The sequence below is a fragment of the Pantherophis guttatus genome, chromosome 1 (assembly GCF_059756535.1).
Source record: "Pantherophis guttatus breed Tessera chromosome 1, ASM5975653v1, whole genome shotgun sequence".
Taxonomy (NCBI): domain Eukaryota; kingdom Metazoa; phylum Chordata; class Lepidosauria; order Squamata; family Colubridae; genus Pantherophis; species Pantherophis guttatus.
The window spans coordinates 273,667,645-273,687,644 of record NC_142063.1 but is presented as its reverse complement, the minus strand read 5'-3'; the positions used below and the strand labels follow the sequence as shown (position 1 = coordinate 273,687,644).

The 20,000-nt window shown below is 38.1% G+C and overlaps 1 protein-coding gene and 1 long non-coding RNA gene across 2 annotated transcripts in view; one reads left to right on the top strand and one right to left on the bottom strand.

Annotated features, from left to right (window-relative positions):
* Positions 1-15,851, top strand: part of LOC117672043 (uncharacterized) — a 55,355-nt gene extending 39,504 nt beyond the window's left edge. The window contains exons 3-4 of the long non-coding RNA XR_004593104.3: positions 6,178-6,277; positions 15,594-15,851. This is a non-coding gene — a long non-coding RNA (uncharacterized LOC117672043). The remainder of the gene's footprint in view (positions 1-6,177; positions 6,278-15,593) is intronic.
* LOC117672044 (sulfotransferase 6B1-like) lies at positions 10,122-18,330 on the bottom strand. The gene is made up of 7 exons (XM_034428423.3): positions 18,079-18,330; positions 17,039-17,184; positions 15,941-16,030; positions 15,034-15,160; positions 13,967-14,061; positions 13,170-13,323; positions 10,122-10,551 (listed from the first exon to the last, which is right to left on the bottom strand). The coding sequence occupies exons 1-7, from the start codon at positions 18,272-18,274 to the stop codon at positions 10,421-10,423; spliced, it is 939 nt and encodes a 312-aa protein (XP_034284314.2). The 5' UTR covers positions 18,275-18,330; the 3' UTR covers positions 10,122-10,420.
* Positions 18,331-20,000: the final 1,670 nt, after the last annotated feature.

Here is a 20,000-nt window from a genome sequence, read left to right as displayed (position 1 = left end):
TAAGCAATGTACTTTAAAAATAAATATGGTCTCATAAAGAGAAGGGGGAGAAAAACTCAAGATGTCAAGGGGCCCAAATGTGAGCTATACTGCTGTTTATAGTGGCTCAACTAGTATTCCTATAAGGTTACCAGAAAAATGTTATATATTGCAATTAAACTATAACTGAGACATGTTTTCAGCATATTTCTGCCTTTGGATCTCCAAATGCTCAGTAGAAGCTGTTTCTTTTTGTTTTCCCTAAGTGTATGGAAAAACAGTGCGAAGAAGAAATCAGTGAATTGGATGGACATACAGGAGGTATGTGCATGCCTCCTATTCTTCAGATAGCCCATGTGAGCCCTATTTGTATATAGACCGAAGACTGGGTTTCTAGTAAAGGTGTATAATATCCCTATAATATCTGTTTGGTGTCAATAGTTTTAGGAGGAATTGTATTCTTTATCTAATGCCTTACTTTATTTGCTTCCCATTTGTTTTGGGGGATTCATTCTACTAATTTGAAGGCATGGAGCTTTGGAGATCTTTTCAAGTATTAGTCCTCTGTGTATGAATACTTTAGCCTTTTCTAAGGAAGGATCAGATATAATAATAACAACAACTTTATCGTCATTGTACGTGTATACACAGTATACCCATACAACAAAATTCACTTAACACCCAAAGACCAGGTCCAACACACATAACAATCCCCAAACACCTACTCACCCACCCACCACAAATTCCCCAACCCTAAACCACCCAAACATCCACACAACAGACCAAGTAATGCTGTCCAACAGCTCACTGATGGTGGCCCTTTAGTTCATTGTTGAGTGCAATTATAGGTCTGGGATAAAAACTATTAAGAAATATCATCATAATCATCATAATCTTTTTGTTATCCATTTTGATCAATTTAGGATTTTTGGATCCTGATATTGTGCCTCAATTGCTAAATATAGAACTCATTTGCAATGCAATGATACTCGGGTTGCCAGGTGTCCCCTATTTGAGCGGACAGTCCACTTTTTTCACATTATGTTCACTATTTTTTTTCACAAAATAGTGGACATTTTTTTTTATTCAAAAGCTTTATGATGAAATGGTACGTAATCTAAAGCTGTACAGTCTAAGAGAATAAGGATAGGAGAATCACGTTTTGTCTTTTTTTTTCATAAGTTAGAATGAGACAAAGATCGAATGCTCATTGCAATAATCACATTTTACACAACAGCGCAAAAAATGCATTAAAGCAGTTATCTTTTGATATCGAAAATGTAGTGCTGAGGGTTTTTGCCGAATTTTCGAATTCTGCGAAGAAACGAGAAGAGTTGAAATCATTTTTTGAGTTTTGCAAGTCAGAATTCCATGAACTTTTGCGCCATGTTCCAACACGTTGGTTAAGTTTGTTTAAAGCGGTCAAAAGACTTCTTTTAAACTGGATACCTCTAAAATCGTATTTTATTTCTCTTGGATCTGATGAGTGCCATAAGGTTATCTGGAACCTTATTTCGGATCAGGAAAATGAACTCGCAAAGGACGATGAGCCAACAATTTCAGAATTGTATTTACATTTCACGCACTTCTTCATGTCAATAATGCAAGATACCCTACTGAAGCTGGAAAGCAAGAAAATTCTCGCATGTGATCTTCACATTATCATGTGTAAACTGCGTGATTCTTTGCAAAAAAAATACGATGAGCAGTTTTTTGGAATGAAAGTTTTATTTGCCTTACGTAAAAAACATTTGCCTGAGAATGCCGGGCAAAAGTTAAGAAAGAAGCCATCAACGTGTATCAAAGAGCCATTGCGTACCTAGAAAAGTGGTATAATTTCACCGATTCAGTATATGAGACGCTAAGTTGTTTCAATCTAATTGATCGCAATAATCCTCCAACTTTAGAAGAAATGACGAATATCTGGTTATTATCACCATAGCGAGAAGAACTTCCACCCAACACTCTCTTCGATGAAATTTCTGCCTTAGAAGAAGTTTATTATTCATCTGCAGGGCGATTCATCCCTTGATAAGTGGGCGTACTTTTTCAAGAAAGAGCCAGCTCCGAGTTTACTGAAACTGTTCCAGTATTGTGCATCAATTCCGGTATCAAATGCAAACGTTGAACCAATTTTCAGCATCATGGGAAATTTGTGGACTGACGAATGTAACCGACTGCTTGTATCAGTTCAAAGTGAACTTTGTATATTTTTTAATATTTCTCAATGTTGTACTGAAATTAAAGAATTATTCCTTAAACACAAAGAATTGATCAAAGCTGCGCAGTCAAATAAAAAATACACATGACAGCAAAGTAAAATGTAATTTAATATTTTACATATTATTATAATATATTTGATGTTTTGAATTTTAAGTAAAGTTTTGAAGTGATTATTTTAATACATGTTAAAATGTTTGTAAGAAAATATATAATTTAATTGTAATTTTTTTTTAAAAAAATTACTACTTAACCCCCCCCCCCCGCCCCCCGCTTGTCTGCTATTTTTTGGAAGCAGACCTGGCAACCCTATCCAAAACTTTTCTTTAAAAAATGTGCAAATAAAACATTCTCTTTTGCATCCCATGCTTAAAAATTATTACTTACTGTATATAGCTTCTATCTCTTTAGCAAAACATTGTTGTTTCTAAAATCAAGAAACCATTATGATAGACTCTATCAAGTGCAGAGAAGAGCAACAAAGATAATTAGGGGACTGGAGGTTAAAACATGAACAATTGCAGGAACTGGGTATGTCTAGGTTAATGAAAAGAAGAACTAGGGGTGACATGATACCAGTGTTCCAGTATTTAAGGGGCTGCCACAAAGAAGAGGTGTGTGGGGTTAACCTATTCTCCAAAGCACCTGAAGGCAAAACAAGAAGCAATGGATGGAAACCAATCAACTAATTTCAATCTAGAAATAAAGAAAAAATTCCCTAACAGAACAATCGGTGGAATGGCTTGCTTTCAGAAGTTGTGGATGCTCCAACACTGGAGTTTTTAAGAAAGGATTGGACAGCCGTTTGTCTGAAATGGTAGGTTCTCCTGCTTGAACAGGTAGTTGGATTAGAAGACCTGCAAGATCCCTTCCAACTCTGTCAATCCCTTAATTCAGATATGACTGTGCAATTTATATCTGAACTACTGTAGTTATCTCTCTCCCCTGTTCTCTCTGCGGTCTACTTGTGTTTTTTCCCAGGTGCACAAAACAAAGCCTGAGAATTAGTACTATGAACACATTGACTCAAGGAAAATATCCTTTCTACCTCCTCAATGCTATTTTCATTTGCTATCCGGGATAAGGAGGTTAATTTTAACTAGAGCTTCTACACCAGGGTGTAGATACAGATACAGATACAGGGGGGGAGAAAACCTGTGACTTCAACTCCCAGAATTCCTGAACCAGCATGAGTGGCTCGGGAATTCTGGAAGTTGAAATCCACAGATGGTAAACTTGTCAGAGTTTCTATCCTGTAACTGGGACGGAAACATCCAGACGATCACCACAGGGCAACACTGCTTCAAGCCTGCTTGGAGGCTTCTTCGCCGCCGTCTCGTGCTCGTCCGCGGTTTTGCACTCAGGTGCCGTCGCCCTATTTGTAACTACTCTCCCTTCCCTTCCCCTCCCCGCAAAGCACAAGGGCTTCTTATCCTCTTAGCCTCATTTCTTCACCTTGGGAGGTACCATCTGGCTTCAGTGGAGCCAGGAGAGGGGGGGAAACCTCTTTCAAGCCGCCGCTACAAAGCGAACGACCCACCCGCGGGAGGGGGGGAGGGGAAACGGGGGAAGGGAGCTGCAAAGCAGGCCGCGCGTTTGATTTCACCTTAATCCAAAACACCTGCTGCGAGGCACGCACCTGGGTCGGCAGACAACTTTGCCCCGACCGACCGCTTGAGGAATGGAGCGCTCGCCCTCTAGCGACAGGCGAAGGGAAGCGCTGGTCGGAGCGTCAGCTTTAAACAGGTGCGCGATGTGCAGTGTGCGCCCAAACCAAGTTCAAAGCCACAGAGCTCCATTTTTTTACGTATTACGCAGTTCGAATAAGTAGGTTATTTTCCCCCGCTAGTGATTTGTAGTGGCTAACAGCTTCGCATATCTATACGGTGATCTATAGTTACTGGGTGATGCTGTGGAAAGTAAAACTCAAGGCCAAGTCAATTCAGAGACAAATGGATAGTTTTTTGGGGGGAGCAACAATAAGGACATTATTTTCCGTTGCTTTCTTCCCAGTCGTGGGATTTCCTAGTGGTCTCCCATTCAGGCAGAGCCCTATTGAATCCTATATTTTTCAACCCTATTGAAAAAGTGTCTTGGATGAGAAGTTTAATGTTTTTTTTAAAAAAAAAAAACAAACACCAAGAAAGTCCAGTTGCCTTTTTGGGGAAAAAAATCATCTTTGGGACCTATTGAATTCTGTTTATATTTTCAGGGTTAGCCAACATTAAACAAATACCTTGATGTGATCAAAATTCAGACTCTTGGCAATTGGCATGTATTTATGACAGTTGCAGTGTCCTGGGGCCATGTGATCACTTTTTGCAATCTTCTGACCAGCAAAGTCAATGGGGAAGAAAGACTTAACAACTATATTGCTAACTTGACAAGTGCAGTGATTCACTTAACAGCTGTAACAGGTTGCAAAATGGGGCAAAGCTCACTTAACAATTGCCTTGCTTAGCAATGGAAATGTTGGGTTCAAGAACCATCTATGGGTGTTTTTCTGGTTTTGTGACTTTTTATATACATTGAAATTAAACCACATTTTCTCATTTGGATATAAAAGGAACTCTTTAAAAGTCTTAAACACAACAGAAGTGACAAGTAGGGAGAAAGGTAGATTTTAGTTGCCTAATATATTGTGGATTATTAAACCAAAATTTATATCTGAATTGGCCCATTTTGAAAGCACTTTGTGGAAAATACATAGTAGATCAAGACTATGAGTCATGATTTAAATTCCATTCAAACCATTAAAGTTGGCAGAGTGAATCCAACCTGCTCTTACAGTCCATACTGAATAATGTGAAAAATGATTCTTAGATTCTTTCAAACATAGAAACAACCTTTGCATCATTTCTTTGTGCAGGAAGGGGTGAAATAGGAATGGAACTGAACCTTCATATTCTACTCCAAACTGTGTACAAAATTATGAATTTCTTTTAAGGAAAAAAATGCTTGTACACTGGCTAGAGAAGCTAGAGGAGAAATTGTCTTCCAAGTCCATTTGAAGGTTTTCTCTGCCTTTTGTTCCTCAATATTTATTGAACTACTCATTTCATAATTTTAATAATACTGAATAATACTCAATAACAACAACAAAAAAAAAACATTTTAAAGAAGTGTCTGAAATTACATCCCAGTTGCATTGGTTTTGCTCTGCAGCCCTAAAATTCAACTGCTATATAATAAGGTTATTTCAGTGCAAAATATTTTTTATCTAAAAAAAGATGCAGGACAGGCAATGCTCGGATGATTTGTAGCAGGTAAATACAATATATCAGTGGTGTTATGAGCAATGGAATTTCTCAACCAAATTTGTTTCTTTGACAGAACATTTTCTGTGTGTATGGTTAAAGGGGGGAAAAATACCACACATCTAGAAATATGTGATTTATCCCCTATGTTTGGAATGTAGCCATCGCTCAGCTTTGGCTATCTGTTCAAGTCTAAATGTATTTCCCTGGTTACTGGATTTTCTCCTTAAGGAAAATTGCAGAGAACAGCATTTCTTGAGGGAAAGTGAATATCTTAGCAAAAGACTGCTTCTTTGTGCAATAAAGCACAAAGAAGGACCTTGCCAAAAAACCTCGTCATTTCTCTTCAAAGAGATGACAGTAAGATTGCAGAAAATCCGATACGAGCTCATGAATGTTTTTTTTTACGCAGCAACAACTGTAACCCCTTTTCAAACATATGAATCTATTCATCATATTGTATGCCTTTGCTTAGAAAGTGTCTCCACCCAATGTTTGATTTATAAAGCTGAAAACCATATTACAATCTGCCTTCCCATTTTCCCAAAGGTTTCATCCCCAAGGAAGAAAATTCTAATTTTCTATCTCATCCTCGGAGTGGTTTAGAATTTCTTTTGGATTTTGTTTGGGTGGTGCTTTTGACATTAGTTGTAAAAATGACAGAACATGCTGCTCTTTCTCGATCGCTTTCCCTGACTTCATCCTTTCTGATTTCCCAAAGGTTTATGGGGAGAGCCCCCGCAAGCTGTTCTGTGTTGGGGCTGAAATGAGATATAGCAGACCAGGAAGATTATTCACCCTCTTAGTGAGATGTCTGTATGGTAAGTATTCTTACACAATTACTGATGTCTGTGCATCTGAGAAAATGAAAAATCTGTCACTTATGATTATTTCACCAAAATTTTCTACTCCTTTGCAGGAAAAAAAGATATCTTTTTAAAATCATAAGTGCAAGAGAAATTTTTAGGAAAAAAACCCTAATGAGATCCATTCTTTTTCTAAATTAAAAATTCAGATGAACATCTCCCAGTGATAACAGTTAGACCCACAGCAATGATTTCATTTCTTTGCCCTCTTTAATACCAGTTGGTTTGGTTCTTTAGAAAGAGAAAGACAATATGGCAGAGCAACAGGAAGCAGAATGAGGAATCCCCAATGGTACAATTCCCAATAACACTCTTTCTATCTATATGGCTCTTTATGCATATCGGTGCAAGTACATGCTTAGGTGGTACAGCCAAATTCCTGGCCTCCTTAATGACTGAGATCTGTTTTAGGACTAAAGATGGTGTTGGAGACTTTGTACGGTAGGGAATGCCAAAATTAAAAGCAGCTGCCTGATTATATTCAGATATTCACAGCATTTGCCAAAAATTCCTAATGTGGGTGGCATGCTTTGAAACAAAAAATCTTTCTGTGGGAGGTCTGTTAAAGCACACAAAAATGCACAAACACACAACACCACTGGAAGAAAAGTGGTGATGGCCGGGGATTTTCTTTTTCTCTATTTCAGCTCCCTGTATATATATAACATATATGTTATAGTTGGTGGAATACAGACACCAGTAGCTTGGCTTGAAAGATAGTGTCTACAGTAGAGATACAAGCATGTATGAGCATGCTTCGGGTAAACCGAGTTTGGTGTATCCTTTCGCCAGAATATAGCAAAACTGAGTTGTGTATAAATTGCATGTGGCCTGTGTACCCATAAGCCTGGAAATCTTTTCTACATCTTTTCTGAATTACTAAAGTTCTTACGTGAAAGCCAGCTAAAGTGCAGATGTCCACTAGCAAACTATCTCCACTAAACTAGTGATTTAGCCAGCCAATTTCTTTGAGATGACAAATCCCATAGGGGTTTTCACAGTGGATGGAGTTAGATCTCGGATATCTCTGGAGCAGGGTGTCAAAGTGGTGGGACGCGAGCCAGTTGCATCACGCATAAGCCACACCCACCCCAGCTCCGTGAATGGGAAAAACGTCCCAAAACATCAAGTAACAGCAATGTGACGCCACAAGTTTGACCCCCTTGCTCTGGAGGAACTGAGCTGCAGTTGTCCAGTTCCTGCACAACTGGAAACTGTGTCCAGTTTCAAAGGCATATTTGGAATAATATTAAAAATGTTGGTCTTCAGCAAAAGTCAGATCATGCAATGATTTAGCAATGGAAAGAGAAACACTGTTTATTCACAATGTCATTTCCTTGCATTTCTGCTGATGATACTAGTTTTGCAATGCAACACCAGCAGCAGGAGTAAAATGGGATTGTCAGTGTGTGTGTGTGTGTGTGTGTGTGTGTGTTTAATGCCAAATTTTATCTTGTTTCTTCTATCATTTAATTCACAGATGTCCCCTGAACATAAATTGAAAATAACCAATAGAAATCATAAAGCTGGTTTTCATATGTATAATAAGTTCTTTTATCTCTATCAGTCCTATGAAGGGATACCTATAATAATAATTGCAGAAGTAAATTTTTAAATTCACAAATTTCATCGTCAATGAGTGTTTCTGAGTAATGATTGGCAAATTAGCCTGTATTAAGAATACATTACTTAAATTGGACCTTTTTCACCTCATCTGAATCAACTAATACAAGCTTAAAGAAATCACCCAATTACCTCTTCCTCCTAATTGCTATTTCTTGATATCAGAAATTCAAATGTTGAATTCCTACTCAGCTTTCGTTCTTCCTGAAGACATATCGTAACACTATAAAAGGGTGACATCTGCTGGCTGTTTTGCTTATTACTCTATGCAGAATGGTGCTGAGCAAAATGAAAGTTAAAGAAGCATTTTACACAGCTCAAAAAATAATATGCTTAAGTCCACAATGGGACTTTAACAAAAGTCTGAAAACCATATATTCCTTCTCAGTTTGTTTTGTCCCAATTAAACATTCAAGCAGAGACATCACCCTGTCAACAAAAGTGTGTATAGTCAAGGCTATGGTTTTCCCAGTTGCAATGTATGGCTGTGAAAGTTGGACCATAAGGAAGGCTGAGCGCCAAAGAATTGAGGCCTTTGAACTATAGTGCTGGAGAAGACTCCTGTGAGTCCCTTGGATTGCAAGGCAAGCAAACAAGTCAGTCCTAGAGGAGATCAACCCTGACTGCTCTTTAGAAAGCCAGATCCTGAAGATGAAACTCAAATACTTTGGCCACCTAATGAGAAGGAAGGACTCATTGGAGAAGAGCCTAATGCTGGGAAAGACTGAGGGCAAAAGAAGAAGGGGACGACAGAGAACGAGGTGGCTGAATAGAGTCACTGAAGCAGTTGGTGTGAGCTTAAATGGACTCCAGAGGATGGTAGAGGAAAGAAGGCCTGGAGGAACATTGTCCATGGGGTTGCGATAGGTCGGACACCACTTCGCAACTAACAACAACAAACATTCAAGGATTCTTCACCCTGCCTTCATAAGGCATGTCCTCAAGTCCCTCTATTGTCTTTGTTGCTGTCCTCTGAGACTCTTCTAACCTATCAATTAATCTTATGGAAGTGTGACATCAGAACTATGTCCAATACTCAAGGGGTGGTCCCATCACTGCAGAGCAGAGAGGAATAAGGACTTTGTGTGTATTGGTCTGTGGATATGGTTGTACTATAAACCTGCATTGCTACACACTTCTATCTGAAAGTTAGCCCTATGGGATCTCAAAGAAATTGGCTGGCTAAATCACTAGTTAAGTGGATAAAGTTTGCTAGTGGACATTGGTATTTTAGCTGGCTTTCCCATAAGAATAATCAAATGACACATAATGTTATTTCTTTTTAAGTATCAACAAAATTTGATTCTTTTTAAGTAAATGGGCCATTCTACACAAGGTGTCTAGTTTGCTAGGGCATGTGTAGAGTTTTGTCAAAATGTGGAAAGGAGCATTGCAATACGCTTCACAAGCTGGACCTCTTTCATATGTGTGACTAATGATATCACAAATATAAAAGATGGGATTTTTGTCATCCCAAAAATTTCATTTTGTCAATGCAATACTCTTTTCACTTTTGCCTCCCTCTGCGTAAAGCCCTAACCGTACAATTTCTTTGCGTTAGTAATCATTACAGAAAGGACATTTGGTATAAGTTTTGAACCAAGAAGTTATCTCTGATGGATTTTGAATTTTGGGGTGAATTACTGTCTTAAAGCAAACTAAAATTTATAAGGAATTTTATTATGGGGATAATAAAAGCCTCTTAGTCATTTTAGTCTTTCAACAATTGCTCAACAAATTTTGTACAGAATAAGAGAGTAAATTCTTTCATCAGGACAAGGCAACACTGTTTTTACCTTTGCTTCCTCTGTGGAAAGCTTGACTGTACAGTTTCTTTGTGCTATTGGTCGTACAGAAGAGGACATTTGGTATAAGTTAGAACAGAGTTCCCCAACCTTTTGGGTTCATGGCCCGGATGGGGAGAGGGCCATGCACCTTTATGCACGCATGTGCATGTGCGAATGGTACTGGGCCATGGCCCATAGGTTGAGGACCCCTGAGTTAGAACCAATAAGTTATCTCTGTTGGATTTTGAGTTTTGGAGTGAATTACTGTATTAAAGCAAGCTAAAATTTATAAGGAATGCTATTGTGGGGATAATGGAAGCCTCTTAGTCATTTTAGTCTTTTAACAATTATCCACAAATTTTGTACAGAATAAGAGAGTAAACTTCATCTGATAGGTAAGTCTAGGTTTTTATTAATTCTGGAAAAGTTCTTCCATTTAATGTCAATATCCAAAAGAGGGGAAAAGAGTGAATGGTGTTCTGAAAGCAGAATTTTTTTTCAGATTGTTGGACTTCAGCTGCTATAATCTTTGACTCATCACATAACAGAACCAATAGCTGTGTTAGGATTATCGAAAATGATATCTGGCATATTTGGAGACTGAGGAAGGCACTACCAATTCTTCTTGAACAATTTAAGTATGTTTACCCGTATGCAGAGAATCAGAACATGAGAGATTTCTAGCTGTTCAGTTTTTGCAGTACAGCTCATATTTCAGCATCATTCCAAGCTTAGTTTTAGCTATAGTCTCCTCAAATTTTCTGTCCATTTTTTTATTCTGGCTTTCTGAGAAGACAGATGTCCAATCACCTACTATGCCTAAAAAAGAAAAAGAAACAATTACAGTGGTTAGTGGAGAGTAGGAAGGTAAAGGTAACCCAAAGAATAACTATTCTTCAAAACTCCTCTAAAAGCAACAGCGGGTTTTATCGCACAATAAAGACACCTTCATGGAACATCTTCAAGCAGTGGTGTCCACTTCACATGGTTCATGAACTGTTAATTTTAACAAAGATACTTTATGCATCCTTAGGAAATGTTCCATTTCTCAAATTTGGAAGAGATCTCTCCCCCCTGCCTTATCCCTCAAAAAGGTTAGCCTAACTCAGGGGTCAGCAACCCACGGCTCTGGAGCCGCATGTGGCTCTTTCATCCCTCTACTGCGGCTCCCTGTCGCCGGTCGGCTCCACAATCGGTAAGGCTTTCTGTTAGGACAGATAGAGGAAAAAGGATGCAGCACTAGGAGAGACTCTATTGTGGGGGAACCGGACTTCCGGTTGGCTCCAGAATTGAATGGAGGGCTTCCAATTAGGACTTTGTGGCTCTTTGAGTGTTTTAAGGTTGCCAACCCTTGGCCTAGCTATTTGCTTTGGATGAGTAACAAAGTCATTTCAATTTGTGTAGGGTACTATCAGACTTTATAAGATGGGATTTGTCCCCTTTCTCAGCATTTGACTCTAGTCACTAAGAAGACTATCAGATAGGACTTGATGAGGTTTAAATCTTTTATTTTACAAAAGAAAGAAACCCTTAAATAAAATAGCTGATTCCTTATCGCAGTGCAGAGAAGTCATATTTAAAAGCAGGAATTCAGCAGTTGTGATTTGCCCCGCTGCCTGTCACCCTCTTGCCATCTGCTCCCATTACTGGACCTATCATTTTCTTGACTTTCTGTTTGTTCCCTACATATTGAAAAAATATTTATTATTATTGTTGTTATTATTATCATCATTATTAGCATTAACATTAGTTGCCAGTCTTAGCAACTCATTCTGGACAGGGGTGGGCTTCAAAAATTTTAGTAAAGGGTTCTTTGCCTGGTTGCTGGATGGGCACGGCCATGGTGGGCGTGACCTAGTCGGCCTCCTGCACCATGGGGGGGTGTTTTTGCCCTCCCCGGGCTCCGGAGGCTTTCCTTGAGCCTCCGGGAGGGCGAAAATGGCCTCCCCAGGCTCCAGAGGTCCTCTGGAGGACAGAAACAGGCCCTTTTCTGGCTTTCCCAACTTCCGGTAGGCCCATTTTTTGCCCTCCCCAAGCCTCCGTGCACGCCCTGCACTTACCTGCATCCAAAACTGGCCGTGTGGGGACTCTTGGGAGGGGTGGGACAGGGTAGGTGGCGCCAGCCAGGAGTGGGATTTGGGGGTTCTCTGAACTGCACAGAATCTTAGCTAGAGGTTTCCCCAAACCTCTGCGAACCCCCAGCAGCCCACCTCTGATTCTGGGCCTTAGCTTTCCTGATTCCCTACTTGCAGATTTGGGCTATTTGCTGGTATTCTGATTTAGTTTTGTGCCCCTTTACCCATTTTTAAAACATATTTGATCTTTTTGTCCCTCAGTTTATCAGAGAGCACTTAGGATGGCAAGCCTAACAAAATAGTTATTAAAATCAACATTTACTTTAACTATGTCATACCATAGATCAGGGGTCACCAACCTTTCAGACCTCAGGGACCACTAAATTCATAATTTTAAATCCTGTGGACCACTAATATGATCTGCCTAATGCCTGGCTGGATGGGTGTAGCCAGGTGGTCATGTCAAGGGGCGCCTCTCCGGCCTCTACTTGCCCTTCCCTTCCCAGCCACTCCTCACCTCCCCACCTGGGCTCCTTAGGGCCCCAACAGGAAGCAGCTGTTGGAGCTAAGCAGCCACCACAAGAAAGAGTTGGCAAAACAGCTGGCTCAGTTCAAATTGGATCTGGCTGCGAAGGAGGCTCAGTAGAAGCAGCTCACTGAGGACTATGAGCATAGGCTTTCCAAGCAGAGGGAAGACTTGTGGGAGTGCAAGGCCAGATAGTGGAGGCTCAGTGGGCTGAGATGGTCAGTCAGTTCCAGGCCATGAAACTGGAACAAGGCCCTCTGGCTCTGCACCACTAGCAGCACTTCCTTCCAGCTTTCACCCAAAGCCTCACACCAGGAGGCTGAAGCAGACCCCGAGTCAGAACTTCTGCCCCCCTCCGACCCACACAAAAAGACCCTGAAGGGGGAGATTCTCTGCAGCAACACAACTGTTCATTGCACGTATCCAGCCCAGGGGCCGTAATTTGAGGACCCCTGATTTAGTGCAATATAAAAAATGCAAATAATTTTTCTGTGGACCACCAAAATTTTCTCATGGACCACCAGTGGTCCACGGACCACCAGTTGGTGACCGCTGCCATAGATAACCATGCCATCCAAATCTTAATTCATGACCTTCTAAATCAAATAGCCTCTTATTTTGGAGGTTTGCCCTGTCTTTTAGCCAGACCAAACAGCTAGCAGCAAAATACCCTAGTTTTGCTTTCTGTATTTCCTGATTTATACTTGAGTTCCCCTTCTTCACCACTTTGAATACTTTGAGTAATGGGAGCTAAAACCCCACATATCATGAAGCCACTAGGTTAGAGAGGATTGCTAAATTTTGTGGGCAAAATTATTAAAAATATTATAAGTTACCTTTGCGGAAAAGTACCTGGCCCATTTTTCCATAGGTTCCTGCATTATCTTTCATGCTTTCAAAACGTGTTTCCTTTACAATGCTCTCAATCTTTTCTTTGGTCACAGAAAAATCAAAGAATTTGGCTATTTTTTTCAGTGCTGAGGCTGGATTCTGAATAACCCAAAAATATATATAACATAAATTAATAAGGCTTCCCTGGAAACATTTCAAATATCTCTACTCCAAATCTTGATCTGGGTACCACCCAAAAATTTTGATATTTGAAGGTTGGACTTGTGTGAATTAGAAAAAATAAACAAGTGAAACAAAGCATAGTATTCTTTCATTGAAGTATTAGCAAGAGTAGATCAGCTGATCCAGAGGTTGACTTTAAAAAGAAAATGTTTCTGATATATTTACCAGTTGCTAAGAGAAAAGTAACCAAGCAGAAGCCTTGAGTTATAGTTCCTATTTTTATTTCCTAATCAATTGTTCATTACCATAGAGTAGTTGGCAAAAAATAATTTTATTCTCAAATTAAATCTAAATCTTTATTATTAAAAAGTTACCTCTTCTACCAACAATCAAGAAATAGCCAAAGAAGTCAACAGCAACAGCAAACAGTCCAACCAAAGAAACTCTAAGGCCATTTCCCACCGATATTGACAAGTAAGCCACCAGAACATAAACTGACAGAAAACAGCTTACTAGCTGTTACTTCCTTACTAGCACTGATGATGTTACCTAGTTTGGGTAATAAAATGTCTGAAAGAAAACAAGCAACTTCAGATAGCATCAAGGATCCCTCACTTACCTCTTTTATCTCCTCATAGGTAATAAAAAATATATTGCTGTCATCAACATACTTGTTCCATTCAATAATATAATCAAAATAAGATCCATAGACCACTGATAGGAATTAAGCAGAACACATTGATTACTTATCCATAACAGAGTGAATGATAATGAGAATATTTATTTTGCTGTTTAGCCCCACAAGCCCACAAAGCAAGCAAGCAAACAAACAAACAATGGTGTGAAGCTTATAAGACAAAGTTTGGAGTAATGGAACAAAACGCTTCTCTGAATATTTCTTCCATAAGAAATTCAGAATACTGCTTTAACATTAGACATGTGGAAATTCTGCTTTGAATAATATTAGAGAAATGTAATTGCTTGCCCATTAACTATTCATTCTTTCCGTTAATGTTTTATATTGATTCCAATGTGATCTTTTACTATACCCTTTCTATTTAGTATTTTCTTCTGATTATTAACAAATGTTGAATACCATAGGTGATGTAAATTATTGGTCACCATTATTGGTTGTTTTTGTTTTTGTTGTTATTGTTATTTTAATTGTTGGGTTGCTTGTCTAACAGGGGCATCTGTAGGAGGAATCAAAAACTTATGACCACTCAGTCAAAACCTTGCTTTTTCTTTTTTACACGGACAACACATTTTTAAAAGATACAGGATTTTACTGCATAGTTCCAGCCATTCTCTTGACATTTTTGACAGTTTCCTAGTCACTGAAGCCCCTGTTTATTAATAATGACTGTTCATTAGATTGCCTCAACTGTTTACCAAAAGTGACATGTTCACCAAAAGTGAATAGCTTTCCATTCATTCACAGTGTATAATTCCAGTTTTTATTTATAGTGTATGTTGCTTTATCCTGAAGCAATGGAAATAAGTTTCAGTATTGAAAGACAAACAGAACAAAAGAGCCCTTTGTCCAAAGAGATCTTGCTTCTCATCCACAGACAGATGGAGGGTACAGGAGACCAAAAGAATAAGGCCAAGGGCTCTATCCAGTCCATTTCCCCCCTTATTCGAATCATTATTTTTTTTCCAATGAAGAAAGAGAAGCAAACATACCTTTTCCAGTGATAAAATCTTCAAAGTACTCATCCCAGGTTTCCTTGTCAGAAATCATTTTGATGCCTTTGGAAAAATGGAAGAAAGATACAGCTGTGTCCTTTGGATTCCGTAACAAAACCAGTATCTTTAAGGCAAAATCACATATTGACATGTAAATATAAAATCTAGAAGACCAGAGCCAGAAAGCTGAAAACATTCCATTTTTAAAAAATTGCAGTATGAAAGTTCAAATGTAGCCACCCAGAGTCACCTTGTAGGGGACATACATGGCATAGAAAATAATAAACAAACGAACAAATAAGGAAATCAATTGAATGGTGATTAAAGGTAAGATAACCCAATTAGGAGAACAGGAATTTTTCAGGAATTTTTCCAAGACCATTTCCCAAGATCCTAAATAAACTATTGTAAGCAGCGAAGCTCAGAACATTTGACCTGAAATCTTTAACTATGGCTCAGTTTGAATATTTAAGTGAAGATTTTATTTATTTATTTATTTATTTATTTATTTATTTATTTATTTATTTATTTATTTTATTTCTTAAATTTATTTGCAGGTCACCTCATGTTGAAACAACTCTGAGTGATTATATCACTGATGTGATGAACTTGCCTGATACTAACATAACACTAAATAATGACATTCGGTGGCAATAAGTCTTAGACTTTGGGCTCCAGTGATGCACCTTTCTTGCTTGCTTGAAAACCAGAAAAAGAAAGGTTTCAATTTTTATTCTGAATAAAATACAGTTTTGCTTAAATCCAGGCCTGCTCAGGTCATGAAAATCTGATGTAATCCTGGGTGTGTGGTCCTATTTTACTGTGTAAATTTATTTGACAACATCTCATTGATATATGTACTATTGATATATAACCTCAAAATCAAGAAAATTAAGGTACTTACTTTTGCCTTTTGTTCAAAAAGAGACCTGGGCAATTTTTGAGGGATGAGGTGTGTTTTTATAATTCGTCTGGAAGGCATTTTTTCCATCGTCTTTTATAATGTTAAAATCATAATGCAAAGAAAATCATACACAAATATAAATTAGGGATATCAAAGTTCATCTCAACAAAATGAGTCCCACTGAACTTTGTCATCATAAACTGCTGTGATGCACTGGAGGAAAGTGTCAAAGAAGGGCCCGAATTTGAAGTCATTGTGCTAGAGGAAACAGCACAAGTCAAACCCTCCTCAGAATTCTTGCTATTCCTAAGAGAACACATTCAATCTGGTGAGATTCTTTAAATTATTCAATTGGAATAAAAGAGAACTAAGAATTCATGATAAAATACAAAGCTACTGAAAATAATTTTAAAATAAGGACAAGCTGAAGTCTCTGACTGAATCTTCCATTCAAGCCCTAACTTGTTTGCCTTCATACAGCCTGTATATGCTCTCTGAAGTGGTGATATGTATTTATCACTGATACATGGTAGCATATTATCGAAAATCAAAGATGAAATTTCATTCCTTACTTAAGATCAATTAAATTTTGGGATAGAATCAATTCATCTAAAAAAACAAACCAGCCAAGGTAAAAATGTTGTCTCTGCTGATTTGGGCCTTGATGTCACCTCTGTCTGTCACCTCCTTTGTCACCTCTGTCTGTCTGTGAAAGTATCATCACTTCCCATCAACACATACACATTGAGAATTACTTCTGAAAAGGATGCCTGTTCCTACTTTAGCTTATTTCTCATAGATTGATGTTATGATATTTAAGGGCAGAATTCAGACTAGCAAAATCTGCTTTGTTTTTAGTAGCGCTCCAATGATTTACAACACATTTTTGCAGTGAGCTGATTAAACTGAAAACACAGCCTCACACACAAAAATCCATGTTTCTCTCCTGCACCTGTCTAGGTTGTTTTATTTCCCCCTAATGAGTGAATTTCACTTTGTTAAAACAGAGATGCTCTTTCCTACATCAGCTTTTAAATCTTTCATGTGACTTTCCTGCCACTTGATAAGAAGCTACTGAATATTTCTCCAACTTCTAACCTCAAATTTTCCTGGCTCTCCAAATTCAAGAAAAGAAATCAGTGATGATTCTTGCAGTGTTTGCTGCCTTTGTTTCTGTTCATCTTCCTCATATTTTCCAGAGGCAACTTCCAGATGCATTAAGATCTCCTTAACCCAGTTTGAACCTGAAGAAATGCAGAAATGCTATCAGTTAATATATAAAAAGCTGTAGCCTGACCATAGATCATTTCAATGACATCAGAGTTGAAAGTATAAACACAGAATGAGAACATGCAGAAATAAGCATTGACTAGACATGCAACTTCAAAAAGAATGAGAGGAGGGTGCAGCTCGGGGGTTTGTTGCATGCACAGGTACGTAGGTACGTAGACTTGTTGAGCAAGAACTTACTGGTAGTATTAACCAGTAACTAGAAAAATGGCAACTATCAACTGTCTCCTTAAAATAAGAATATAGAAACAGAAAACTATCTGATAGAGCTGTATTATAATCTACATTGCATGAAATATTCATGGTCTCAAAATCAAAGTCCTTGCAACCTTGAATAGATAAAACTATCCGATTTCACTAGATATATACTATATGTAATTCTTTTGGGGTATATCCACAGAATACAGAATTTATCAACACACCAATGTTTGGCCTCCAAAGAACCTGATACAGTCATTTTTCAATACTACACGTACAGTAACATGACTTTTACTAACTGTTTTTAAAATATATTTTCATATATTGCATGGATTGATATGGAAAATGTGTGATTGACATTTTCAGAATTACAATATTGTTCATATAGTTGATTACTTTAAGCAGAAGTGCCAACATCATGATCTGTGTATTTCTTGAAATATACAGATGATCAAGAATGCCATCTTAGACATAGTAATCATTGAGAAATTTCATTACAACAAATTATTAAATGCATCACAATCAAATGTGTAATACTTTGGAATCTGCAACTTTTTTATTTAATAGGAACTCTGTTACAAACTCTAAAGAAACGATTAAACATGGCTACATACATGCAAAAGCATTACTTGTAAAACTATAATGTTTACCTGTTTTGGGATATGTCGCTAGTATGATATCATCTTCCCGAGCTCTAAAAGTATTAATATTTTTCAGAGTTTCCAGGGAACAGATCATAGTGGGATATAACACCCCATCATACATAAATGTCCGTTCTGAAACAGCCTTCTTTTCATTTTCTTCCAATTTTTCATCCAGAACCTTGCTTAGGTGTTTTTGAGTCATGATTGTACTACTCTAAGACCACAGATGGGTAGCTTAGAGATTCGGTTGGCTTCGTAAGTGAAGTTAATCCATTTATAGAGAAATCAACTGTCACATGACAAAGAACACGCTCAAAGAACAGATCATGTTATTAATTAACTATCATGAAGTAAATCTATGAACAAAGTTTATTCAACCCTTCCTCCTGCAAAACATTTTCTAATGAAGTTGTGGCCAACTTGGATTGAGTAGATAACATGTTAGAGAGAAAGCTATTGTTAGGGGGATAACTGACCTGAGGCAACCTTCTCTGAAAATGGAGATAGACTTCCTGAGTTCATGAAACACTGGCTGGACAGCATGCTAAAAATCTCAGAGCTACACTTTCTCAGAGCAAAAGAGGTGGCAGTAATTAACCATTGCAAAACTAGGATAGAGGTAGTCCTCAATTTACAATCCCAATTGAGCCCAAAATTTCTGTTGCTAAGTGAGATGGTTGTTAAGCAAGTTTTCCCCCATTTTACAACCTTTCTTGACAGTGAAATCATTGTAGTTAAGTTAGTAACATGTTTGTTAAGAGAATCTGGTTTCCCTGTTGACTTTGCTTGTCAAAAGGTTGTAAAAGGCAATCCCTGCAACCATTCTAAGTATGAATCCGTGGTCGTAAGTCACTTTTTTCAATGTCATTGTAATTTTGAATGGTCTCTAAACAAACTGTTGTAAATCGAGGACTATTTTTTCTTAGTCCAAGCCCCACTGCCATAACCCGCCCATTTTTGTTACCATTGAGTGTGCTACAAAGTTGAATCAAAGTTTAGCAAGTTAGTACTGGCTGTTTATAACTACTTTGAAAGGCTTGAAGAAATATTAAAATTGAATAAATTATATAAGATACCGGCAAGGTATGAAAAGCTGGCCTTGTGTAGAAAGCCTAGGAAATCTATAGAATGTGTGACATTTTTGGCAAAGTATGAAATGTCAGTGTTATTTAAAATGCTATATATGCTCCCTTGGCATTGTGTATAATACCTAGGCATTGTGCAGAATGACAAGAACTATTTAGGCAAAGTAGGAAAAGAGAGTCATGAAAAGGGCTAGTGTTAAGCCTAACTCTAACCCTTTATTGAAATGGCCTATATGAAAATGAAAGAAGAAATGCAAAATCAAGTACAGGAGTTTCTTACTGGAAAAAAAAATGATCAGTAATGACCTACTTGCTTCAACAGGGAAGGTTAGAATGGCATTTTAGCGTGAGCATTTTATACTTCATACAGTTTGCTTTTTGGTATTGCATAAAATGCCTAGGAAATAGAATGGAATGGAATCGGGGGGTGGATTTTTCTTACCTTTACTACCGGTTCGTAACGGGATCACGCACAAGCCTTGCTTCTGCGCATGCGCAGATTGCTAATGATGACATCTGGGGCGGTGGGCGGGGCCTCCCGCCAGTTTTACTACCAGTTCTTGCAAACCGGTCCAAACCGGGGGCAACCCACCAGTGAATGGAATGCATAAACTACATAAGCTCACAGTGTACATATAAACAGCATGTAATAGGACATGGATCATAAGTCATAGTTACTGTACAATCATTAACAAATATGTGAAACTTTTGGCATTCTATAGATTTCGCACATTGATGGTAACATACATATATAAAAATGGCATTTTGAGTGTGTGTGTGTGTTTCTACCTGTCCTACCTGATCTGGAAGAATGAGTATGTTCCACTACTGTTGTCTAGAAAG